General features: G+C 57.0%; 7 protein-coding genes across 7 annotated transcripts; 4 read left to right on the top strand and 3 right to left on the bottom strand.

The window, feature by feature from the left end:
• The first annotated feature begins 69 nt into the window (after positions 1-69).
• On the top strand, positions 70-3229 carry KVR01_008467 (uncharacterized protein). Its single transcript, XM_044787711.1, has 4 exons — positions 70-840; positions 912-1812; positions 1874-2138; positions 2207-3229. Exons 1-4 carry the CDS (start codon positions 541-543, stop codon positions 2988-2990), a joined length of 2250 nt encoding a protein of 749 aa, XP_044642234.1. The 5' UTR covers positions 70-540; the 3' UTR covers positions 2991-3229.
• Positions 3230-3358: 129 nt separating this feature from the next.
• On the top strand, positions 3359-5709 carry KVR01_008416 (CAAX prenyl protease). The gene is made up of 4 exons (XM_044787409.1): positions 3359-3689; positions 3772-3818; positions 3887-4267; positions 4368-5709. The coding sequence occupies exons 1-4, from the start codon at positions 3641-3643 to the stop codon at positions 4836-4838; spliced, it is 948 nt and encodes a 315-aa protein (XP_044642183.1). The 5' UTR covers positions 3359-3640; the 3' UTR covers positions 4839-5709.
• A 20-nt stretch (positions 5710-5729) lies between these two features.
• KVR01_008572 (uncharacterized protein) lies at positions 5730-9418 on the bottom strand. The gene has a single exon (XM_044781279.1). It carries the CDS (start codon positions 8959-8961, stop codon positions 6409-6411), a length of 2553 nt encoding a protein of 850 aa, XP_044642339.1. The 5' UTR covers positions 8962-9418; the 3' UTR covers positions 5730-6408.
• Positions 9419-19036: 9618 nt separating this feature from the next.
• Positions 19037-19940, top strand: KVR01_008426 (uncharacterized protein). Its single transcript, XM_044787425.1, has 2 exons — positions 19037-19469; positions 19671-19940. The coding sequence occupies exons 1-2, from the start codon at positions 19124-19126 to the stop codon at positions 19760-19762; spliced, it is 438 nt and encodes a 145-aa protein (XP_044642193.1). The 5' UTR covers positions 19037-19123; the 3' UTR covers positions 19763-19940.
• Positions 19629-22977, bottom strand: KVR01_008568 (Mg(2+) transporter ALR1). Its single transcript, XM_044786388.1, has 2 exons — positions 20822-22977; positions 19629-20764 (listed from the first exon to the last, which is right to left on the bottom strand). Exons 1-2 carry the CDS (start codon positions 22084-22086, stop codon positions 20179-20181), a joined length of 1851 nt encoding a protein of 616 aa, XP_044642335.1. The 5' UTR covers positions 22087-22977; the 3' UTR covers positions 19629-20178.
• A 960-nt stretch (positions 22978-23937) lies between these two features.
• KVR01_008740 (uncharacterized protein) lies at positions 23938-24407 on the top strand (the record flags this gene model as incomplete). The annotated part of the gene is made up of 3 exons (XM_044793897.1): positions 23938-23988; positions 24071-24130; positions 24198-24407. 3 exons carry the CDS (start codon positions 23938-23940, stop codon positions 24405-24407), a joined length of 321 nt encoding a protein of 106 aa, XP_044642507.1.
• A 264-nt stretch (positions 24408-24671) lies between these two features.
• KVR01_008685 (SCF ubiquitin ligase complex subunit HRT1) lies at positions 24672-25202 on the bottom strand (the record flags this gene model as incomplete). Its single annotated transcript, XM_044789430.1, has 4 exons — positions 24672-24770; positions 24835-24905; positions 24967-25045; positions 25113-25202. 4 exons carry the CDS (start codon positions 25200-25202, stop codon positions 24672-24674), a joined length of 339 nt encoding a protein of 112 aa, XP_044642452.1.
• Positions 25203-25813: the final 611 nt, after the last annotated feature.

Below are 25813 nucleotides of genomic sequence, written 5' to 3'. Positions count from 1 at the left end.
GGGCTGTTTTAGCTGCAGGGATCGGGGTACTAACATCTATACTAAAAGCGCCCTGCTGCCGGCACGCATAATCCGACCAGTACATGTACCGCAGTACTGGTTGTTGGCCTGCAGATCGCTCGCTCTGTCGGGCAACCGAGCATGGGTGTTCTTGCATGCACTGCCATCCTTCCCAGCGCCCTCCTTGGTACTTCTTTTTTCTCAAATTCCGGCTTACCCACCCATCAGCCTCTTTTCCTATGACTGCATGTGCTCGTTCCAATGGCTCACTGACTTGAATGTGTAATGATATTGTGGTTTCCCATCTCCTAGCATGAGCATTCTGTAACGTACACCACACTGCGAAGTAAAGTACCGACCGACCGACCGTTGCGCATTGCCCGTCCCGAGATATCCTTGGCCTCGCTCGCTTGGACCGGTCCGCCACCCCCGACCGGATTGCTGTGAAACCGATTCCTCAGCTGCGCTCAACACCCCATTACACACTGGCTGGCGACACGGGCACTCCACGAGCCCAGACCCGACCATCGAACGGCCGTCATGGCCAGCAAGGAAACCCACAGCTCCGGCGCGCCCATCCAGCCGACGTCCAAGGGCGCAAAGGTCGACGCCCAGGTCAGCTCGGACCTGGAACTGGGGAGCTTGCCCAACGGCAACAACAACAACAATGGCAGTGGAGGCGCTGCTGCGAACGGGGGCAAGGGTGGTGGTGATGGCGAGGTGGACACGGATATAATGCAGATCGCCAGGATTGGTGATATACCGGCCATGGAGGCGCTGTTCGAGACCAAGGAGTACGATGCCACCTACGCGGATGACGAGGGCATCACTGCACTGCACGTACGTATGCCAGCCAGCCAGCCAGTGCTCTGTGTTGTTTCTCTTGAGCTGACGTGTTCGACTCTTCCCAGTGGGCCGCCATCAATAACCAGTACGCCATGTGCAAGTTCCTCATCGACAGGGGCGCGCCCATGAACAAGAAGGGAGGAGAGTCGGTCGCGACGCCCCTGCAGTGGGCGGCACAGCGCTGCCACTACTACACCGTCCACCTGCTGCTGCAGCACGGCGCCGACCCCTTGGTCACCGACGCCCAGGGCTACAACACGTTGCACATAAGCACCTTCAACGGCAACGTCCTGCTCCTCACCCTCCTCCTGCACACCGGCATCCCCGTCGACGTCCTCGATAGCTACGGGCACACCGGCCTGATGTGGGCCGCCTACAAGGGCTTCCCCGCCTGCGTCGACCTCTACCTGCGCTGGGGCGCCAGCGTGCACGCCAAGGACGAGTCCGGCTTCACCGCGCTGCACTGGGCCCTGGTCAAGGGCAGCCCCGGCTGCGTGCAGAAGCTCATCGAGTACGGCGCCGACCGCTTCGCCAAGACAGAGACCGGCAAGACCCCGGCCATCACGGCCGAGGAGCTCAAGACGCTGCCCGCCTGGCACCGGGCCCTCAAGGAGTGCGGCTACGACGAGGACGGCCACCTGATCACCCCGAGCTTCCCCGGCGCCAGCTACCTGGTCAAGGACAGGAGGGGGTTTGTCACCAAGTTCACCTTCCTCTTCCCCCTGGTCATGGTATGGAGCATGCTTGCCATCATGGCCGCCTTCCCCGTCTTCGCCGGGGTGCCCATCGCGTTGGCTGTTGGATACGTACTGCAGGAGGTCGCAAAACGGGTCCTGACCTTTGCGCCACCGGATATGCGCCAGTTCCAGAGGACGCCCTGGATGGCGGGCATCTTCTCTGCGTCTCTGTTCCTAGTGTCCCTGAGGTGGTTCCTCACGGTCCTGCCCGCCACGACATTCAGAGCTGGTGCGTCAGGATCCCCTTGCCTTGTTGTTGCTGGTCATGTGACAAGAGCTGACTTGCGCAGATGCTGAGCACCGCCACCTGCTGATGAACCTGTGTCTCGCCGGCCTTCTTGGGTTCTGCGCATGGTTCTACTACTGCTGCATGGTCTTCGACCCTGGTTTCGTGCCCAAGATGAATGGTATTGCTGAGCAGAAGGCCGTCATCGACGAGTTGATTGGCCTCTGGAAATACGACGAGGCAAACTTCTGTGTACAGTGCATGATCCGGACGCCACTGAGGAGCAAGCACTGCCGGCGGTGTCAGCGGTGTGTCGCGCGGCATGATCAGTGAGTGACAGTGTCGAGAGCATTTATTTAAATGACCGTTGGGTTGATCGACTAACCCGGAATCCTAGTCACTGCCCGTGGGTCTACAACTGCGTGGGCGTCAACAACCACCGGCACTTCTTCCTCTACCTCATCAACCTGACCCTGGCAATCTTCATGCTCGATGGTGTTCTTTACTACTACTACACCGCTTCTATGGGTTCTGCATCCGACCAGTGCAACATCTTTGGGCCCACTATTTGCCAGATCATCAACACCGACACATATACCGTCCTGCTCGGCTTCTGGGCCAACCTACAGCTCACATGGGTGGGCATGCTCCTGTTTGTGCAGTTCATACAGGTCGCCAGGGCGATGACCACGTACGAGAACATGTTCGGCGTTAACCACGTGGCCGCCAGCTCGCTCACGTCGGCCTTCACCTCGACCGGCGCGCCTCTCGACCCCACACACCCCGACGCGGTGCCACCATCCGGGGCGGCGGCGCAGTCGGAAGCAGCAGGGCACGGGCACGGGCACGGGCACAGGCACGGGGCGGGCGGCTTCTTCAAGAGCATGAGCAAGCTCCTGGGCGTGGACGCCTTTGTCGAGACGGCTACGGGCCGCGGCGCGGCGGCCGGCGGCAAGAACAAGAGGCGCAAGGGCAAGAACCCTTACAACCGGGGCTGCATCACGAACTGTAAGGACTTCTGGTGCGACTCGGCGCCGATGCTTGGGCAGCGCGAGAACGGCACTGCCATGCTCAGCGGGCAGACCGTCAACTACGCGGCCATGTACGAGACGCCGAGCCTCATGCAGATGATTGGCGCGAGGAGGGGCGCGTACGAGGCCGTCCCGGGCGAGGAGGTATGAGCCGGCGGGGCCCCAGGGGATGAGGCTTGTGGTACGGAGAAGTGGCCCTTGGTCGGGGCATCTGCGGGTTGGGGGTTGTTGTGTGACGATCTCATGGTTGTTTGTTTATAGCGAGCCATGCATTGCGTTGGGATAGGGACGGGGCGCGGGCACACCTTGTTTTGGCCGACTGGTAACAGAGCAACTTTCATGACTGTATAGACTATACGCAACGGTGGTAATACAATGTCATTCGATGGACCTGCAGTAGCCTCACACCACGTGCCGCGGCGCTGCCCGCCACGCATCGCCACATATGTGTGTGATGACTGGACGGATGAAGTACTAATTTTATAGAAAAAAAAAAAGGCCCTCAAAGAGATGTTTCCGCTGGTATAACTTACACCTTGAGGGCCGTTGGCCGGCCTGCGCTGGATTGGGTCCACGGGTGGGGTTGGCCTAAGGAATGGCACGTCAGCCTTTGGCTCTTTGCGGCTACCTGGCGACACAAGCAAAACCGTAAACATTGTTCTCTCATGCTGGCCCGCCTTCGACTCGCAACAACACAGTCCTTCTTTCCCAGGAGATTCCAAGCTTCAAAAGCTTCCAGCATTAGTGCCCAGGTGGATTGAGCAAGGGTGGTCTGGGCTGTCCTTTCTGTCTGTGTCGAAATGCCTTCCATCGCCAAATATCTGACGGACATGTTGCACAAGAAGGAGGGTGAGTAGAACGGATCGAACTTCAACAACCCCACGGAATACCGTCCTCAAGACTCACTCGATACTGACACCACCATCTCCAGCCGAGGCGCCACCGCCCATCACGACCTCCACGGCCGTATCATTTCTCGTGAGCCAAAAATCTCTTGCGTGTCTATCTATCTGTCTATATTACCCACAGGCTAACCGCCCTCCCAGGTCCTCTACACAGTCCTCTACGTGGCGCCCTTCTACCTCTCCCCAAAGACCCGGCCCTCGCCCACCCTGAGCCGCGACGCGCCGCACGTCATCCGCGCGCGCATCGCCTCCGTCACGCTCACGTGCGCCCTCACCTCGCTGGCGACCCTCGCGGTCCTCACGCGCGTGGGCGGCCACGGGGTGGGCGCCGCCGTGCACGAGATGGGCTACTGGCCCGCCGGGCTGGCCGAGTCCCTCAGGGCGCTGCTCCTGACGGCGCTGCTGTTCCTCGGCCCGCTGTTTGAGTACCTCGTGGCCGAGGCCGGGTGGAGGGACTGGCTTGCGCTTGAGCCTCTTGGGCGCGTGTGGCGTGAGATTACCGCGTGGAGGAATCTTGTTGCTGTAGGTTGTCTTCTTCTTCTTCTTCTTCTTCTCCTCCTCATCCTCCTCCTCCTCCTTATTCACCAGACGACACCTGGCATATACTCACCCATCACCCCAGGGGCCCCTGACAGAAGAGATCCTCTTCCGCTCCGCCTCGGTGCCCCTGATGGTCCTCGCGCGCACGACGCTCACAAGGACAATCTTCGTCTCCCCGCTCGTCTTCGGCCTCGCCCACGTCCACCACCTCTACGAGTTCCGCGTGACCCACCCGGGCGTGCCCCTCGCCGCGGCCCTGCTGCGCTCCGCCTTCCAGCTGGGCTACACGACCCTGTTCGGCGCGTACGTCACCTTCGTCTTCCTGCGCTCCGGGTCCGTGCTCGCCGTCTTTGGCATCCACGTCCTGTGCAACTGCATGGGCCTCCCCCGCGTCTGGGGGCGCGTCGAGGGCTGGGACCGGGCGAGGGGCGCCGTGCCGCTCGGGGCCGGGTGGTCTGTTGCGTATTACGTGCTGCTTGTCGCCGGCGCTGTGGGCTGGTGGCGGCAGCTTTGGGTTCTGACTGAGAGCGGGAATGCTCTGCTTCCCATGTGAGGGGGGGGCATTTCTGGTGTTGAGCAGATCACGGTAGTACCCTGGACAACGGCTAGCAAGAATCCATCATGCTTGGTTTGTCCACCAGTGTCTGCGGGGCATCAGTCCTCCTGCCATGCATGACACATATATCATTATTCCAGAATTTTGGGGAGCTAAGAAGATGGGTATTTCAACATGATGCCCCGACCCCTAATCTCAGCCCGTTCAGCCAAGTCAAATATCGTCTCCTCTCGACCTTCCCAGTCTCGACAGCAGCTTCACACAGCACCCGTCCGTCTAACATGGCCTGAGCGTCAACCCACACACGCCGTTGTCCCTCCCTATGGCCGACATTCTTCGGTAAGACGTGACACTACGGCAACATCACCTGATTTCAAACACGTGGCCATTAATCAGATACCGATATAACACGTGGGACACACTTATCAGATCCGCAGCAGATGCCGTGATACTGTGGCTTGACAAAAACAACGGTCACACATCGTGCTCCCTTGATCATCATCCTTTCCGAGACATTGACCCAGCCTTTTATGCGAGTCATCTAGCACACACAGAAGAGCCTCAAAGAGGTCCTGCAGACATCACTCGTTGGTGTGGCTCGTCCTTGTTCCTCTCTCTGTCCGAACCTTTGCTCCATCCCATACAGCATTCGGTCAGGGTACAAGATATTTGCATAGGGCTGATACCACAGTAGTATTAACTTAAACTTTGTCTCGCGCGTCCTTTTTCTTCCGGCTCGGCTAGAGTACAAGTACAGTAGGTATACAGGATAATAGCACAGTAACTATTAAGTCCCCATAGGAGTTTTTCTTATGTTTGCAGCCACGCGCCGGCTATTTTACAAGCCGGGCGGGCTGAAGTGAGATCGCCCTCCCCCCCACCCCCCACATTCCCAAACCTTGCCACTTCACTTGCCCCTGTTATGGCTTCTGACAGTCAAAAGCCATCGAGTTGAATAAAGAAAAGCGTTAACCAAGACCCCAGTACCCCTTGCTTGCTCCATGGCGGACGAGAAAAAAACAAAGCCCCGGTACAGAACATCATTCCCCCAGTACGACCCGAATAATGTTTTGGTCTATAATTGGCCCGTCCATGAATGCAAGAAGCCCAGAAATTAATTCCCGTTTTGTGTGCGCCATGAGATATTCCCAGTAGAAGATGACCCGAAAGGGCCAAGACGGGGAAAGAAAAAAGGAAAAGGTGTGTGTTGTACGCGAGAGCGTGTGTTGACCCGGGGAGCTCAGAGCCCTTCTTTAGCACCCCATATTTAAGCAATACCCAGGCGTCCCTGCTGAGGTCCAGCAGGCGAAAGTGGCCCTTCCTTGGACCCAAATCAGAGTTCAGAGCGAAAATCCCAAATGCTAAAGAGACAAAATGAAAATGGTGATGAGCCTCTCCAGGCATGTGAAGTATCGAGTCGGCACAGCTCCGGTCGCCGGTACGCAAACATATAGAAAAGAGATTTGAGTTGTCCGAGATGACACATCGTCGGGAGGGTGTAGATAGGACACCTTGAACTGCGTGCAGACAGGTGTCTGAAGATGGTAGTTGAGCTCGGTTGTTGACCTTATTTCAGGTTCGCCGGCCTGGGGAAGAGGGCGTACTGGCCCGGAGGAGGAGGGCTGGCGCTCAGCGTCCTGGAGCGGCCGCGGCCGACCTGACGCTTGGCAGAGTGCAGCTTGTCGAGGTTCGGGTCGCTGCTGTGGTTGCCCCGGGTCAGGGGCCTCGAGTCCATCGAGTTCAGGAGGCCAGCGATGCTCTGAGACCGGGCGTGGTTCGGCACCGCGGCGGCTGTTTGCGGGATTTCCGAGTCGTCAGTCGTAATGGCTCGTGGCGCGTCGTCCTTGGGCAGATAATCCTCGATGTTGACCGAGCTGGTGCTCATGGTCATGCGCGTATAGTCGGTACTGGTGGAAGACGTCGTCGAGATATGCCGGTCAAAGTTGGACCGCGATGACATGGCGCTCGCGGTGGTCGAGCTGCTAGCCCTGATCGGGATGAATAGGTTAGAACCCTCCGCCGTCATGGTCGGTTCCTCCCACGTCACTGCCTGACCCAAGCCTTCGGCCTCCTCGAAGCGCTCATTCTGGTGAGCAAGCATTTCTTGTTGGTAATCATTCGGGATCAGCATCGATGGCGAAATAGTATATCCCTCCTTGGAGGCGGACATTTGCGAGGTCGTTCGCTCGTGGAGCAAGCGCTGTGGCTGAGCACAATCCCGCCGGGGAAGTGAGAAGTTTGATCGCGTAGGCGACTTCGTGCCGCTGGCCGAGATGGTAGGGGTTATGGCCTCTTGCGCGTCTTGAGCGCTACCCACGGAAAGATGGCTACAGGGGCTCAAGGCTGGGATTTCAAAATGGTCGGAAGCTGTACGAAAGAACGCGCCGTGTTCGGTCTCTTCTTCGGTAAATAGAAACGTCGGTTCGCGGCCCATATCGATCGATGGCCGGTCCCAGTCGTAGTCACAGTCGGCCTCAGCCTCGTGTTCGTAGCAATAATCGATGACATCCTCCCAAATATCTCGCGGAAGTGGGTCTGAATCGTCTTGCGCTTCCTCCATGGCCACTCTCTCGGCTCGCTGGGCGGCGGCCAGGTCGAAATGACCGAATATCGTGGATTCCCTACTGAGAGTACGGTCATGCGAGCTGTATTCAGATACCGAGGCCTTGCGCAAGGCCGGGACCGACTGCGAGCCCCTAAGCGAGGAGTTGTTGCTGCGGATACTCGCTCGTGATCTCCGAGGCAACCCATGATGCTCCTCCTCCTCGGGCACATCAGGCAAGCCACCTTCGAATGTCGAGACACTCGCATTGTGGAGAGGGCATGTCAGAGGCCAATTGGGAGTCTCCGTAGGCGAGGGTAGGAAAATGCGAGAGTACCGACGCTCCGCCCCAGCGGTGGGGCTGGATGGCCCCTGCGAAGTTGGCGGTGGGCTGCTCGCTTCCATATGGAGTGGAAGTGGCGGTGGGAATCGGAACCCACTCATCGCCTGCGCCCGGTCGTTCATTGTGCTCCCAAGAGCTTCGGAGTCGCGACGCGGGAGTGATCCAATTGACGGCCGGCTGGAGCTGCGAGGAGGCACGGGAGGCATCAGGTCGAAGTTCAGATCCAGGGCCGTCGGCGACCTTGGGGGCCGGGGCGGAGGAATGCCAGGGATATGATCCTGAGATCGTGAATGTTTGACCATAGGCCTCGGAGGGGATTTGTGCCAGCTTGGTGGGCGAACGATACTGTTCTCCCGCCGGTGCGGCACGACATCCGGTGCCACTTCGTCGTCATCATGTGGGCGACTAGCTTTAGATGAGAAGTTTGGCACACGCAAGTCGTCCGCCTGCATGCCCCTCGACGGCCCCGTGGTTGGTACCCCGGAGGCACGAGCAGTCGACCACTCATTACGCGGCGGCACTTGACTCGATCGTTCCAAGTTCGGGACCTGCTCTCGCTGTATCTGAGCGACGTGCTGGAAGTTGAAAGGGCTTGAGATCTGCGGCCGTTTCTGAGACAATGCCTCCTCAGGTGCTTGCACCGTCCTCCGTCGATTGAAAATGTTCATGCTGGATAGGGCGTGCTCCTTGGTGACCGAAGGCGCCCGGGCACGCTCGCCTGGATTTTCTGGTGCCATGTCTGTCGATGTGACCAGACTTTCTCTCCTGAGTTTAGTTTTGCGGTTGAATATCGCCTTACCAATTGCCTGGACGCTCTCTGGACGCTCTCGCATGCTGCTCGTCGTCGAGCGGGTTGATGACTTCCTCGATAGCGAGAAGGACTCCAGTGGTATGTCCCAGGATGGTCGTCGGTCGAACGACCCGAGGGAGAGCAGAGATGATGACCCAGATGAGGTCGTCTGCTGGCTCACATGTCGTTCCGAGATTGATGCCTGCTTGACCTTGTTGCTCAGGGCTCTGATCCGGGCCGGCGACGGGGGACCATCAATGGCTGGTTCGAGAAAATCGGCAAAGTGTTCGTTGTCAGAAGTCAAAGGTGTGTAATGTTTGTGTGCAGCAGATGTGTGGTCCTGGTAAGATGACTCGGGGCAGGCTTCGCTGATGCTTTTTTTGGTGGCCCTCCGCTGACTTTGGGTGGACCAGTACCCCCCAGACCCTCCTAATGCTGTCCGCATCTCTCCTGCAATCTATATGAGGCAGGGCGAACAAGGTGTGTGGTGGTCGGCTCGATGACCGCCGGGGCAGACGTCCTCGAACAACAACCAGGGTTGTCCCGTTCCACTAGTCTGAGATGCTTCCGACCAGACGGGAATGCTGCTTTTCGCGCTCTGTGCAACCGCTTGTACGAGGTGCACGCCCTGCTCGTCTCGTAAGTGGTCTGTTGAGATGCAGGATGACTACCACTAGTACCAAGGCCGCACGGTACGGAAAAAAAGAAAACTACTCGTGCGGCGGTGAAGTGTTATTGTGGTCGGATGGGGATGGGACGGAGGCCCTATGTAAAAGGAACAAAAAAAAGGGAGCACTCGTCGCGTGTCAACACAATTGGGGCGCAAAACAATGCGAGGGCTCAAAAGAATGAATGGAAGGACAGTGACAGGCCAAGATATCAAGGATTCTGGCTTGTTATGCAACTCGCGCAAAAGTGTCAGGGGGTAGGGGAGGGACATTGGCGAATAAACCAGGCGGATTGATCAAAACTGGGGCACTTACTGTCCGATCCGCTCAATTGGAACGGTGAAATTAAAACAGATCGGCACCCAAGGGAGTGCGTGCTTGGAGGATGCCGAAGTCCCAATCCGCTGTTCCTGATGCAACCTCGAGAGTTTGCAACCCAAGCACTGGGGTATCCCGTCCTGACAAGAGTCACTACGGAAGACAGGAGTACCTAGTAGCAGTGGTAGTGGGTGAGGCGGAAAATGTGGTCCTCGCGTGTCCCTTCCACGAAGCAAAGACAACGGCGCTGTTGCGCGGCCGAGCCGGCAGCTCTCTCTCTGGCCGTTGCTCTGCCCGACTAGGAGCAGGAACCCGAAGCCAAGAAGGAGGCCAAATGCTTCTCGAAGGCCGTGTGGTCGAGGTATGCAGAAGCGAGGCGGCACAGCAGTACAACCATCACCTCCTTGCAGCCCCAGCTGGCAATAGTCAAGACGGCCTGGCGCTGATTGGGCCGTGTATGGCAGAGCGGTGGTGGTGTCGTTCTAGCTCGTGTGTTGAGGATATCGCCGGGCAAGGGTGCGGCCACTGGTGAGGGCTGCCGCCTGTCTCGCTGATTCAGGCGCGTACCAAGCGAGCTCGAAGGTGTGTGCAGCCGGAAATTATCGAAATTGTGTGCAAATAGCCAATGCCACCCCCAATCGCGCCACGCAAGGCTGATGGCACTGCTGTCAAACACCTCGTCTTACTATTTTGGGCGGCTAGGTAATGGATAATTTCCCCAGAGAACACCTAGTTGCAGGCAGCCCACGAGTCCGTACGGCACTGCTTGTGGATAGGCTAACGCGTCTTTTAGAGACCGCGGTTGCCCATGTGATAGTGACAGGTCGCGCAGTGAGTCAGTGCTTGAACAGGCGAGTGGAAACAACAGAGGGACAACCAAAAAGGGCCCGTGATATGTCTCCTGGGGCGAGACCGTGATCGTCGTGAAAATGTGCCGTTCAGGCTCTGCGAACCCCGGTGGTGGCCGGGGCGGGGGGAGGGTCCGCGATGATGTGAGAAGTCCCGCGAACCAGACTACTCGCTGTACTCCGTACAGTCGCAGGCTCGGGGCCAGTGAGAGCTCGAACCGATCGCGCGCAACCAATATCCAGTATGCGATGGACCAAAGCGTGAGCAGAGGAAACGCCAGACCTCGTCCGGCCTATTGCGAGACGGGCCTTCGCCGATGCTTTGTTGGAGGCTCAAATTTGTTCCTCAGTCGGAATTCTTCCCCCAGCGGCGCTCTTCAACGTAATTGATCAGCGCTGTCAGCAGAAGTCGGTGCAGGCACTGTGGTCAGAGGGCAAGTTCCTGTGAGGAGGGTTGAAACCATCACCCGCTCAGCACCCAGCTGAGAGTGGACAGTAGGGCGTCCTCTAATAGGGGCTTCATACTGCTGGTTCCACTGTCGAGTGGTTCACAGAATCTGGGCTCCATGAAACGACAGGGGACACCGGGAACCCGGGCCAGGCCAAAAAAACATTGGACCTGGTGGATTGCTTGCACTTCTCGTGCCCCATTGCCGGCTGCTTGTGTTCGGTTTGCTGTCAAGAACGGGTTCGTCGTCCGCGACCACACTAAATGCTGCGGAGCCTCCCAAGGCGGGCTCCGATCTAACTTGTTCAAGACATGTGATCCCGAGTGATGTGCATAAACATTTCTGGCATCGTCCATTTGAGAAGTGCTCTCTCCACTTCCAGCACCTTGTCCTCATCCAGCACCAATGACTTTCGCGTCGGCATGCTGTGCGTTGGGCACGTTTCTGTTGTCGTACCAGGTACACACATGGTTGGCCAAATCTCGAACTGGTGTTACCGCTGCGTGGGTTAATTGTATAGCCAGTCATGTAGCACCGGCTCGACAGTGTGGATCGCTTAACTTCTGGGACCGGGGCGCGCATAAGGTGCAGGGGACCCTTGGACCCTACAAGTCTTCCCCGCCCGCGACAAGGGACCATGTAGTACGTAGGGTTGATGACAAGAGCTGACAGAGACTCCTAGGTGAGATCACGCTGCATCTGCCTTCTCGCCATGCAGGCTCGTCGAAGATCAACATGGCTGTGTCGCCCTACGGTGCGTTGAGTCCGAGCTTGCGACCATGCACAGGGAGTCAGATGGATCTGTTTGGGGAACGGGTGTCCCAGGCAGCTGGTCAGGCTGGTGAGGTCAAATGTGGGTGAAGGTGTACGAAGATGCCGACGGATGCCCCTGCAATCCGGGGTCTGATATGGCTCCCCAGGAGCTGTCTTCTTTCGCAGAGTTTCATCTAGCCGTCTTCCCTTTTGAGGTCAACAGGCAGAAAAGAAGTGTCTGTCAGACAAGGAGGACCCGTCGGCGATGCTACTCCTAGAGCCGTGGATGAGCTACCTGCGGCGGGCCAACAGCCGAGAACAAGCGGACCATGGCTGTTCTCGATTCAGTCACTTGAGCTCATGATGCCCGACAGTATTGTGCGGGTCCACAAGCCACGGTGCGTATGTATCGCATGCGAACGGCGAGCCACGGTGATGCGGCACTACCACGCGGTGCCAGTTGGCTTGACTCAACCTTGCGCGGCCTTCTTGCAGCAATGACAAATCGACCTTGCGAGCTTTCGAGCGTTGCGCGTTCGACTGTCCTCTGTGAGACGCCCAGTTTGCCGGTTGCAGCACACGGCCAGCCCCATGGCCACATCGCGCTGATCAGCACAGCGAGTATGGGTGCTCGACAGAGCGAGAGGCACCTGGGCGGGATCGACAGCGCTCATGTCGATATGTTTCCGAGTCGTGTGTTTGGATCTTGGGACGGGCAGAAGGACGAGGGGGAGGCTGACAAGGCCGCCCGACAGACACGGTGTGATGCTGTGTGGTTGGCACAATCGTCCCCTGCCGGCAGCCGGAGACTCCACAGCCCAAGAGCTCAGGGGATAATGGGCCTGGCCTCGAACCCTACGGAGCCTTCCCCATCGTGTGAGGAGCCCACAATCGAGAGCGGCGATCAGGGAGACAAGATCCTCAATTTTCCCTTCTTGGGTCAGTGAAGTGAGGCTGGAATGGTGGGAGGGGAACACGGGGGTTGCAGGGACCAAGCGGGCGTGTTGAGGCTACTGCTGATCCTGCCGGTTAATGGTACGGAAGATTTGAACATCCATAACGCTCTGATGTATAGCACGATCGATCCGTGGTCCTGCTGCTCGCTTCAACCAGAACTCGAGCAGATACGGGCCGGCGTGGATGTGCCATCGTAGCGCCGGTGCCCAAATCAGAGGGCGATCACGAAAAGCGAACATCTTACGACTCAGCTGCGGAGTTTTCGATAGTCGTCGCCAGATGATGCGTTCGCCAAGGTGTGCCCTGACACAAGAGCAGCTGGAGGCCGACTATCTCGTCCAATCAGCCGGGTGCCGACTAGACACGCGATGACAGGGCCAGCGCTCTAAACGTGGATGTTTCAGATGGCAAACTTTTGCACACAGACGTTTTTTTTCTTCTTTCGGTTTTTTTATAGGTGCGCGGTTTTCGTCAGTAGTGAGTGATATCCGCCCGCACAGCGGCTTCGTTCAAGATTTAGTCCTTGTGGGGCCGAATCGCGAATCGAGCCATGGCCGCCTCGTAGTTCGCATCGTGTCTGGCAAGCTCCTCATTCCTCGGACGAGGCGCCGGCGCTGAGTGAGAGAGCCTTGTGCAGAGTCGCCCCCCGGGCTTGCGACATTGCTGCTGCGTTGTTGGCTTGAGATGTTGTCGAGCAATATCGAGATGGAGGCATGGGGGGCAGTTTGTCGTGCCGGGGGGGTTATCGAGCCGGTGAGCCGACAAGGGAGCGGTTCGGACCCGTTGTCCTGGTTCCTACCCTCCATCACAGGCATGTGTGACGTCGCAGGAGGCAGGAGGTCGGGGGCTACAGGCGCGCTCAGCAGGAGTCAGATCCGTCCTCGGTCTAAACAAGCGCTGGTGGAGATGAACCCGGTATGCATGGCATAAGGGCGAGGGCGGACGGGTTGAGCTAGCTGACTACGGGAGGTCGGGAGGCGTCAGCATGACGACCTATGCCCGCGGGAGCGACAATGACATTGTTTTGTAGGCAAAGTACGCAGATGCCTAGGTACCTCTCCTTAGCTTGCTAATAAGCCAGCCACAGTCCCACAGTCAGGAGCGACTCAGACACAGCAACGCAACAGTAGTAAGTAACTAGGTACCTGGGTAAGCTTTATTATTACGCGGCACAGTTCCACCCTGCAGGAGGCGATGAGGACAATGTCCGCCTGCCTGGAGTATCGGCCGTTCTGCCGTGCTGCCGTGCTGCCGTTCTGGCCGAGCAATTGCAAGCGAGCGCGGCTGCCCCGTGAATAATCTGTGCAGCGATTCCCCGGTGTCTCGGGAAATTCCCATCGTGTTAGTTGCTAGCGCCCAGGCAATTGAATATGACGGGTCAGGTCTGGGTCGGGTCTGGGACCAGCCAGACTGGTTGTAGGGGCCCCGAGTACCGACTGCCTGTTGAAATTGGCCTGATATGCGGTGGCCAGTGTTCGCAGATTCCCGGGAAGGAAGCCCTGGCAGCCCTGGCCGTAGTGTGTACCACAGTAGTGCGCTTTCAGCACAGACGCCGGCAAGCATCGACATGGGCTCTCTGAGTAGGTACGTACTCGGTAGATACCTTGGTACCTACGTGCCTACTACCACTACTATGTAGTAGCACAGCCAAACAGCCTGAAAGCAAAGCTTAACAGGGGTGCTGGCCGCTGTCCGCCGTCCCGGGCTGGCTGGCTGGCTGGTCACGGCCTAGCCTGTCCACTCAGCGGCGCCCAGGGCCACCTTACATGAACATGCACGCCAGGCGCCTGCAATACGACACGAGGACACCACCTCGCACGCAACTGCTCGTCCCCGACGGCTTCTGTGTGCGAGTGGCAGCACATGGTCCAAGACATTGTGGCTGCTGGCCACCTGCGGCCCCTGCATTCGGCGCGATTGCAAGAGAGCAACTGATTGATTTGGGCGTGGCAGCTGCGTGGGAGACGCTGCGAAGCTGCCAGGCTGCCAGGCTGCCCAAGTCCTCGTTCCGTGGAGATTATCCCACTCACCTGCAGATAACAGCACAGCCGATCATCTTCCTTCTTTCTCCAGCCACTCCGTGTACTGTGTGTCGAGGGGTAGCCGCCAAGCTGACCGCTCGCCCGCCCGCCCGCCGCCTAGACGAGTCCTTGACCCCGTCTTCCTCCTTGCAGCCTTGCTCCTACCCAGCAGCCCAGCTACCGTACCCTGGGCTGCCTGGGCTGTGAGGACTGGAGGATTCGCAAGGGCCCATAGGCCCGCTCTGTCTGTCCTTGTCAAGCCGGCAAGTGGCAACAGCCAAGGGCACTCGGCTGCGCAGGGTGCGATGCGATGTGGACACCAGCGGGGCCCTCAGGGCCTTCGGGGGTCGCCAGCCTGGAATCCCCGCTGCTCCACCACGCGCCTCGAGAGAGGTCCCTTCGGACCTGCCAACCTACTAAGCCTGCTACGCCTGCTGGGCGCTGGGTCGCCCGGGGGTCAGGGTGGGGTGAGTGGAAGGGGCTGGCTGGCCTGGCTGGCTGCGACCGACTGGTCGCTGGGCTGCAGCTTGCAGGCTGCAGATGAGTTCCGGCCATGAGGGCTTTGCCCGGCCCTTTTATGACCAGTCACCGATCAACACGAGGAGACAAGACAAGACAAGACGAGAACAGTGCTGTATACACGTGTAGATGAGTGCTACGCCCAACCCCGGATGACCTGCAGCGCGCGCCTGCAGCCTTTGTTGCGTGGGCAAGGACAGCACAGACGTCTGGGCCAGTTGGCCAGGTCTCTATCTGCGATATCTACGCAGAGCACGAGGGCGTCGCAGCACCTTGTCCAGAAATGACAGTGTCATGATGCACAGGGGAGGCGGCATTGCCACAATAAATCTCGCATGCTGGCCTGCTCGAATCCTCCTGCGGTCCCGCCACGTTGGATCTCGCTCGCTAAATGTCTTGCTTTGGAACCAAGAGAAGCAGCGCCGTCAGTCCCTAGCCATATTGCTAGCAGTACCACAGCAGGCGGCCGTCTACCGGTGTGACAAAACCAGGGCGACACGGCATATGCGCCTAGGCTCAAGTACACACACACACAAGCGCAGACTGCGCTCATGCAGAAAAAAACACGACAGCCAGAACCTTCAGCTGCTCGTGGCGCTGGCGTCTCTCTTGTCCAAAGAAGATGACACATGTCCATAGACGGATGGACTACTGTGTTCTGTGTGTATCTCGCGGGGCTTCGTAATTGTTTACGCAGGGTGTGCGTCCTACCCCACGTAGATCGCCAGAAATCGATGCCTCCGATAACTGGCCCGGGCGAGCTTCTGGTTCCCGTGGACAGGGATCTTGGAGGTGGTGAGCACAACGTCTAGAGTTGCCCGCTTCGGGACGCCATTGATGTTATGGGCTGCCAGGCTGCCTGTCCAAGTTCGGGGAGGCGTCTCTGGCTGACGGGTCCAAGCCGTTGCCGTTCTGCAACGGTGGACGGGCAAGACGGGATCACGCCCAGCGCACGCCATGGTGGTCCCAGGACCCACAGTCGTTGTCCGGGCGAGACCTCCTCCACCCCTTTCCCCATGCGAGACCATCGCGGGCTGGGATGCACCCGGCGGCCGGCGCTGATATCAATCGAGGGTTTCCGGGCTCAGTGCCACTCCCCCAGTATGGTCGCAAGCGGGGCTCGTGACAACGCCTCTGCTTGCTAGGCTACCAAGGTGCTGCCGGCGGCCAACCTGCGTTTCGAGTACCAAAAGAATCGTTGGCTTCAACAAACATCTCCCCGGGACCGACTTCGAGCTTTCGTTGCAAGGCTAACCCGATCCCCTCTCGCCCTATTCTTCAGACCACTTTCTTGTGCTCCCCTGCGCTAAGTTGACGGAAGCCCGCTAATGTTCGCCATAGTTTTCCTTGGGTGACAACGTCCAAAGCCATTCAATGGTTCGGGATTGTCAAGGGGGCCACCACTTCCTTCCTTCTTCACATGTTACCACTACGTATGGTTACTACACAGCGATGTGGCACTTGCCCGCGTCCGGGGGGCGTTGCGCTCCATGGTCCATGGCTTGGTGAACCGGAGCGACCAGCCTGCAAGGAAGGCTTTCTTGGAGCGGCCTAGATGCGTCGCCTATAGCATACTTCATCTTCGCGCTTCGTTAGGCCGCAGAGATCGGCGGAACTTGGTGAATGAAATTCCAAACAATATTCTGACCCCTTTGCTGAGACTCAGCAGAACTGGCATCCCTCCCCGAGCGGGCTTGGAAGTTTCCTCAAGTAATCTGAGGTGGTGGTGACTGGCCGGTCACGAGATTATCTCTTGGTAGAGGCCGTGCTCTCGGGAGTTTGACTGCTATTGTCTGTTGGCTATTCGCTTTTCCCTTCAAAATTTTCTTGGGACCCTGACCATGAGCTTTCTCCCTATCCTAGCTCGGCCTCCCCAGTCCTCGATTACGGAAGCTTGGTCGCAGTGTTGGGTTACGTTGCCCCGTCAGACGCTGCCAGTGTTGCAACGTCCTCGGCTGCTACCCGCCAATTGACCTTGGAAGTAGTCTTCCTGGTAATACGATAATAGGCGGTCCTCGGTGCTGATTTCAGCATATGAAGCCCGCCCGCACGGCATAGCAGAACCGCATATATCCTCCATTGCTGCCTGAAACTGGGACGGCAACCACATCGGCACTGGACAGCAATTTCCGAGACCGAGAAGTCGACAGCTGTCGACCGGTCCGGGAGGACTGCGCGGAGTTGTCACTTTCAATATTCGGGGCTGAGATTTATACTTTCTGGCGAAGCGTTCCGGAAGCTCTTCCGGACACGGACCCTGTGATGGTTTACTTTCGAGTAACCTTCCCCATGCTTGTAGGCCACATTGCTACCATGTGTCTCCCACAACACCCCTGCGAGAATATGTGGACTTTTCTGTGCCTGCGTTAAAGATATGCATGGTCCTGTCCGGTTTGCAAGGTATGTTAGATTCAATAAACATTTTTCTTGGCTATAACTTTACATAGATACGAGAGAAGGGAACGGTGCCGGTCTGGCGGAGAGTTGCGTCAGCCAGCCAGCTCCGGAAAATGGCAAGGACCAGTCCAATGCCATATAACGGAATCGAACCGCCGCCTGTTCCTTACGTTTCATTTATCATGCAAGCGCAGGATATATGAGGCTCAGCCAGGGCCAAGGTAAATCTGAAGTCAACACTGGCCAACTGCCAGCCAGGGTCCAGAAGCGACTGCTCCAGAGCAGCAGTCGTTGCGCAGTGTTCTCTCACCTCGACTTGGTAGTCCGGCACTATTTCCTCCCTTAGCTTCCCAATAATAAGAGCGTTTGTTACCGGGACATGGCATGCCTGTGTTGGGACTTATTCGGGGCCGAGTCAGGCCGGTCCTCCCGAGTTAGGAGGTGCAGGTCCTGTCGGAGCTGTGTTGACTAAGGCTTCGGAAAGATGAAAGGAAATCCCGACTGGGTTGGTTTAGGGACGCGGCAGGAGCATGAAGATGCCTCTCTCGAGGAGCCGTCCGGACCCGAGAGCAGCGCGGCCATTGACAGGCGGGGTCACCGACGAGGTCTCTCGAGATGACCGGAGATCCGGGCGGGCTGAAGAGCAAGGATGTTGAGTCGTCGCTCACAACGGCTCTCGCAGCCGGGGACTGCGGGTGACGTGCGTCGTGGCTTGGGACTCTCTGTTGAATGGAGACGGGGAAAGACGGGAAAAGTGGATAATTGAGGCCCAATGTATCCATCACAAGTTCAGCACAATGATCAAACATTTGGTGTTAGATGCAGAGTACACCTCCACAGGGGTAATAAACGTTGTTTGAGCTTGTATCTTTTGCTATTGGTTGGCTGGACCCACCAGGTCACGCTTCGGCGAACTTTCTAGCAAAAGCGACTTTCGGTGGGGAGGTCACCAAACAACGTTTATTACCCCTGTGGAGGTGTAGACATAACGTCAAGCCCGACCTCCGTGGGCCAGAGCACGATTCGATGTCATGCTGCCGGGAGCTCCGGGGGATGAGTGTTTACTGCGGGCTTGGATACTGCCCGAGGAGGCGAAGTTCGTTTGGGTGCTGGGGACATTATTCATTTGTGGCTCGAACAGCCCTTCTCAACTTGTCAATGTCCTTGTGCTTGAAGAGGCAATTGAGCTGCTCCAGCCGTGTCCACTTCAGTCAGGGAGAATGACCCCTTGTCGCGCACACACCCGCACATATTTGCGACGAGGGGACGGATTGTGCTGGACACTGTCCATTTTGTGAATATGGATATGGATAATGCTGTGGGTTGATGAAATTCGGGTTTCTACCAGTGCCCCTCGCTAGGTTGATCGCAAAGCAGGACCCAGGTTGAGTCCTTGCGAAAGGCATACTGAGGATTACACCCTTCAGTGTAAGCTGAAAGTATCTAGAGTTACTTCAGAATGACAACTTCAAGCCGTCTTACACCTACTTCACGCCAATGAGGCCACTAGCTGCCGTCCCGCAGGCTGATGCCTGGAGCTTCGCCCAACCCCTCAAGTTACCTTCATCGGATGTACAATCACATATTAATGAAATATCAAGTTTAAATTCCAGTTCCACTACCAAGAAGAAAGAAAAAGACAAGCAAACAACTCAGGAATCCATAAACCCCGCCAAAATGCCGGACTCAACCCAGAACCCGGAGGCTCGCTCAGAGGACGCCTCCAACACCGAGGACGATGTTCCCGCAACATTATTGCCACCCACAGCCAGCTCGGCACACGAGGGGGCGACCGAGACGTCACAGATACAGGTGGTCTCCGCAAATTCACCGGAGAAGCCGCTCCCGATCCCAACCCCCGAGATGCTCCGCCCGACCAAGACCGTCGAGTGCAACATGATGGGATACACCGACGACGGCGGCGTCGCCCGCCAGATTTACATGCCAAAGGGGACCGCGGCGCTTGCAAGGGACTTGTTCCAGGCCAAGAGGTTTTCTGACCTGGCTAAATTTCCTGCTTGGGGTGAGTTGTCCCCCAAGTCGGACCTTTGCAGGCGATTGCTCAGCCGTTTTGCCTTTTTACCCGTTTGTTGGTGATGGAGACGTGAATTTGTATACTTTGCTGCTGTCTGCTTTTCTGATGAGCAACTTTCTTGTTGCCTCTTCATACCCACCCCCTTGATGATGTTTGTGCTGGAGCGTGAGGCTGACGACAGTGTTGTAGACAACCAGAACTACGATGATTGGGAGGCGGACGAGGAGAGATATGCGTATTTAAACGAGGAGTTAGGTGACTCGGCTTCGCGAAGTACATAGCAGGCTTCCATGTATCTTACCAGAGGGCTTCACCTCATCGATGGTATCTGATTACGCTGCCTGACTGACGAGATCTAGTCTGGGAGTCAAATATGGGAAGGACAGCATACAAGGCCGAAAGACCGAGCCCAGTTGAGAGATGGGACGAACCACATTTGGCGACTGAGTTGTCTTTTAATGCTATTTAGTCTAAAAGCAATACCGCATCTAGTCTATTCCTATAAGTAGCCCAGTGCGGAACCAAGAAAAAGAGGCGAGCCACCAAAAATGGTGACACAGATCAACCACCGCCCATTAGCACCAACATGATCTTGACATATACGTAGGTGGAACGACGTGAAACTGCACGAGTAATAGCCCAAAGAACGAGAAAACCGTCCATCTTTCCAACATCGAGGCCAGTCGGGTTCCCATATTCAAATATAGCGAAGCCTCCTGGCCGCGAGGATGCAGATGATCGAGAAGGCGATCAAAACACCCAGGATGCAGAAGAAGGCCGTCAAGTTGCCGGGGTCGCCGAACGGAACTGGCACGTTCATGCCGAAAAGACCAGTAACGACGTTCAGGGGCACAATGATTGAGGCGAGGAACGTGATCTTACTAAGGACCTTGTTGGCTCGCGTGCCCTGGGTGATACTGTCGATGCTCAGCTGCGCCAGGTAGTTGCTGTGGGCCCGTGACAGCATCCTCTCGAGATGTCCCAGCGTATTCATCATGGTCACGACGTGATCTTGAATATCGCCGAGGTAGAGGCCGACTTCCATGCGGGGAGTGACTTGGTAGTTCTCGTTGCAGCGCTTGGTGAAGCCCTTGAGCACATCGGCCTTACCCCCAAGGAGGCGCATCAGACCCATAATGTTCTTGCGGATATGACCGAGCCTCGGCAGGAACGGATGATTCTCTTCGTCGTCGGGCCGGGCTCGATAAACGTCATCGTCAAGTGCGTCAGCTGCATTCTGCACTTCGGTGATTGCCGGGCCAAAGTTATCCACGATATTGTCGCTATTTCCAGGATTAGTATAAATCACAGGAGCAGAGCTATTGAATCACACGACTCACATAATGGCATAGCAAATCCAGTCGGCACTAAGATCAACATAATCCTTCAATGTTGAAATCCTCTGACGAACGTCGGAGGCGTGCGAGTTGAAGGTGTGGCTAAAGCTGAGAATCCCTTCCCGAAACACGATCACAAACATGTTGAAAGGCTCAAATTCTCGGTCGCCGTCCTCGTCGTACACAGCCATGTAGGATCGGAAGTTGGCGAAGTAGTAGGACTTGAACAGCTCGATCTTCTCGCGGGCTTCTTGTGTCGTGATATCTTCGACCGTCAAGGGATGGATGCCGAACGCCTTGCAGATAGCGCGCACCTCGTCATCCGTGGGACAGTTCACATTCAACCACCAGACATAGTCTTCACCATCGTTCGGGAAGGTGAAGAGGGTCCGCAGCTCCTCGCCTGGTAGCGCGAGGTCTTCCAGGTCCGCCGCGTGGATGGTCTGGTCCCAGGCCGAGGAGAAGAAACTGAAGCGCTGGGCAGGCATCTTTTCTGCCACGGCTTGCCTTGGTTCTGCCTTGGTCTTCTCCTCCTGTATCGAAGACCCTGACGGCATCTCGATAATGTCCCCGTCCGCAGTAGCCATCTGCGCTGGCGCGCCATTCGCTGTCTTGGTGGTCTGCGGGCGCAAGTCTGCGAATTCCCTTGCGTCGGATGAGAGACGCTCGTTTCTCTGCGACCGGATGAAGTCCTCGAGGTACTCGAAGTCGACATAAAAGTTTGGGCCATCGCGGTTCCCGTGGGGGAAGCAGACGTCATCCTCGGCGGCAGACCTGTTTGTGTTGACGCTGGCGACATCGCTGTCTTTCACAGTGCGAGACCTGCTCCGGTGGCTGTGGCGGCTGGTGATTGACATGGTCCTCTGGAGCTCGGCATTGTCCGGCCGTTGCTCCGAGAAAGACAAGGCGGGCGGGCGGCGGGCGAGCGCAAACGCCTTGACCGAGTTGGGCGGGGATGGCTCTCGCGACGAGGACGTCGTGTCTACTGTGCCTCGGCGCTGGCGTCGACCCATGGGCGAGATCTCACCAGGCTCATCATCAATGACGGCTTCTTCGAAGTCGCGCACGCGAATGCTAGGGTGAGGCAATGCGCTCCTGGAGGCGTCGGAGCCGGAGGGTCGTCGGCCGCCGAACTGGGAGTCAAAGGTACCTCGACGGGGTCGCTCGTCGCGCGAGATCGAGGGGCTCTGGGCGTGGTGGCGGTGGTCATCCAGCTCCGGGATTGGGGTCTCGTATCCCGTGTCTAGGACTTCTTCGTGGTCCGACATCTTGACTGATCTTGAAGGCCGTTGGCTCGATCAATCTTTCCAATATTACAAGTGTTGCTCCACAACTGCAACTCCTTTACTCTTCTCTCGCGGCCCTGGGCAGCCCGATCGCTGACTCAAGGGTGAATCCCCATTCCCATCCTCGTTTAGCGGTCGATGGGGTTGACCTGAGCGGACGGCAGCTAACGGCAATCCTGCCGTCCGCGGCGAAGGGCTTCGAACGATTGAACCCCTTGGTGGGGCAGATATAGTCCCGGCCTGGACGGGTGTCGAGGCGCAGATGCCAGGTGACCGTGTAAGATCAGGTTATGTTCAAACTGCTGTGGCTGGGGTGTGCAGGCTCAAGTTAAGGCGGTTTCTTGTTCACTCCAATATATGCCCAGAAAGCGGGGCTATGGAGCGAACGGGTGAATGAAGTTCGGGAAGAAGCGAGTGCAGCCAACTTGAAGGATTGAACGGGGTCGTCCGTGACGGATAATCGGTGCGACAGAGATGTCGCGGCTGCGCAGTAGCTAGGTTGGCTCGGCTCGACGGCGAGGTCGGCTCTTGGTCCGCAACAGTTGCTTCTGGGGGTGTCGAGGGGGTTGAATGGTCGCCGAGGTGGAGCGACGTCTGTGTGTGCTATTGTTGTTGTCGGTTTGCTTTCAGGTCACAATGACGTCCAGGGTCATCGAGTTGGGTGAGATGGGAAGGAATGGAATCCTCTTTGAGACGGGGCGGAGGATGCGGACAGTCAAAATAAGCCAGTGGTCGCTTTGGAAGCTAGTCTGACTTTGACGAGACAAAGAATCCGCAACATGGACTGTGCAGTGGAAAAAGAAAAAAAGATGTTTGGGAGAAGAAAGCTAAAGGGAAGCTTGGGTTCGGGGGGCAAAGTCGGCAGAGGAAGGGGAAAAATGCGCTCGTAAATGTTTGGCGGGCTTGTACTAGTGGGCCATGATTGGGCGACTAGGCGGCCCCCGTCCAGGGCGGTTGGGCGGGTTCAAAAATTGCATATCGGTCTCGGCACGGCTCTGATCCCTGACTGTTTCCGCCAATTTGGTATGACAGTCTGCAGGTCAGGCCCTCGTCGTTCGTTGCGAGTCACTCATGCTGCGAAAGACGGCACATGGTTGCCTCACTTGAAGGTTCGCATGGTACATAATGAGCACGTAACAGATGCGTGCAAAAGTATGGATTGTGAGGCCTGCTTACTTTGACCAAGACTGTCCCAGCCATCGGAGTACGTAATTTCCCAAGGTTGTGAGCTGTGTCTACTGGGCATTCTACCCGGGTGTTGCAAGGGTCAATCAAGTACCACGAACTTTGAACTCTACTACCATAGTACAACCACTTCACATGTCGTACTCCGCAAAGAGCTCGGGTCCAGGTCGAGCATACGTTTTTAAAAGTAGCTGAACCAAGTGCCCTACTGGGTTGGTTTGTCCGTTAAAAATAACTCCATATTTATCTAATTACTCGGAATCCTGTACACTGGTCGCTTCTTGCTGGATATCTGGGTTCATCTCGCCCGCTGTAATGGTTCTCTGTTCCAAGAATACCAGTTCATGTACGGAGTATTGGGTGGTGGGGCACTTGGGCATCGGTGGGCCGGGCGACAAGGGTTGTGGGCTTGAGGGCCGGTGCGTAGGGGGGGGGACGCAGGTCTGTTTCCCGGCTCGAGCCACGTTGGAGCTTGAGCTGGGCCCACTTTTTGGACATCACATTCGCCCATACACACACGCCTAAGCCAACGACTCAGTGGCCTCTCGAGCCGAACATCGTCCACGAGGCCTTCTACACGTCCTATTCCAGGCCCGGTACACAGCTCATAGAACCAAAAGATACCGTGCCGGATCCTCCATCGTTACCATGGCAGAAAAAATTCTCGACCAAATCCGCGATGTCGCCGAGGGACAGATCGTATGTATCTTCTCGCAACCACCGCTAGCCCTCCTGGCCTGCCGTGAGGACGTACAAGTTGGCTGACCGACGACGTCCATAGGATTTTGAGGGCCAGAAGCTCGTCGAGACTTTGTCGACCGTGCTTTTGAGCATTGTGGGTGTGAGTTGCTGATCATTCTGTGTCTGCCCCCCTTAAGCTACCAGAGGCCTGACATCGTCCGTTCTAGATCATTTCCTTCCTCGTCGGGTACTTCCTGCAAGACATCAAGCTCGCTGTCTACATTGGACTCGGCGGCACGGCACTCACCTTCCTCGCGATCATCCCCCCTTGGCCTTTCTACAACAAGAATCCTGTCAAATGGCTCCCGATCGGCGGAGGAGCAGCAGCAGTTTCGGTCCCACAAGATCTTATTATAGACGAGAAAGCCATGCGGTGAGAGGACCACCGGCACGGACTACTGCATGGTGTTTCGAGACATGATATTCTGCGAGAGGTGCAGCCGTGATGGCTCGGTCATGCGAGTGTCAATATGAATGCTATGCTGCACGAATTGTGACGTGTGAATCTTCTATCACCCCGACGTTCGGTGATGATATCGCTCGCCCCTTTGTCCCGTGTGCATAAAATGGCCTGCCCGTATCCGGGGCCGGCCTAGCAGTCGTGTCATTATTCCTTCGTCTGTCGCCTGTGCCACTGCCCTTTACCGGCCGTACTTCTGGAACTCCCAGTCCCTGTTGTCTAGAGGGCAGACTTGACGAGTCTTGAGCCACCGAGAGATGCAGTGGAAATGGAAAGCATGCTGTTTTCACCTTGGTTTAGTATCATGTCCTGCTTCTGTGAAAGATGCAGAGGGTTAAACGTACGTTGCAGATGCCCCAAGCAACTGTGCACTCCTCGCTGGTAGCGGAAGCCTGGTTCGCTTGACACTCGATGCCTAAAGTGTTGACCCCAAATCAGCATGCAGGTCTCGGCAGAAAAGGGCGAGAAGCACGTACAGAGATCCATAATATGGTTTCGGCAGATGGCGCAGTTGTCAACGACGATGTCCCAGGCCCACAGGGCGACGGCGTTCCACTGTATCCAGAGTGTGAGCACATCTCCAGACCGACGACAAGCCATTGCAGGTCGCGCCCATTCGTACCTTCTTGACCTCGAAACGCTTCTTTGCTTCGACCTCAGAACCCTTCTTCTTGGCCACGGGTGGCGCATCGGTCATGTCAACGTCGGCCATGGTGGGCAGTAGGTGGACTGGAGAGGTTGGGTAGGTGAATCAGCAGTCGATGTGTATCGGGGCGTGCTGCCGTCGAAAACTGTCGAGGAAGCACAAAGTTAGGAGTGTGGTCGCAATCCAAAAGTCGCAGATGGTTCGAGGTCGAGGAGACCAGATGGAAGCTATGGACCCTGATGGCGCCAGTCGGACTGACTTACTGGGCTGCGAGGCTACAAACACTCCCACTCCTCTAGCAGACGCCGCAAAACCAGGCAAGGTTGTCTTGTGCCTGTTGATTCGTCTCCAGAGATGTCGGGTTGACGGTGAGTTCAAGAGTTTGCGAAGGCAGCTTCTTGAAGGGAAGGCGGCTGCGTGAAGTTGTTACCTGACTGTGGGCTACGGGCGACCGCGGTGCCTGGCTTGGGATGCAGCTATCATTCATTACCAACACGGATGCCCCGCCAAACACACTCGGCCGGCAGCACGGGCCTCCCAACGTCATATTCCAACAGGGTGCTACAGACCCTAACACACCGCCAGACTTGCCCTATTGGGTACCCATATCTCTTGAGCAACTCGAGAAATACATCTTTCTCCACCCTTGTCTCGACGGTAAGGGAAGCAGGTTTGAA

This window comes from Diaporthe batatas, assembly GCF_019321695.1.
Source record: "Diaporthe batatas strain CRI 302-4 chromosome Unknown Contig00010, whole genome shotgun sequence".
In the NCBI taxonomy this organism is placed as follows: domain Eukaryota; kingdom Fungi; phylum Ascomycota; class Sordariomycetes; order Diaporthales; family Diaporthaceae; genus Diaporthe; species Diaporthe batatas.
Note: the sequence above shows the minus strand (reverse complement) of the source record. Positions and strands in the feature narration are given on the sequence as shown.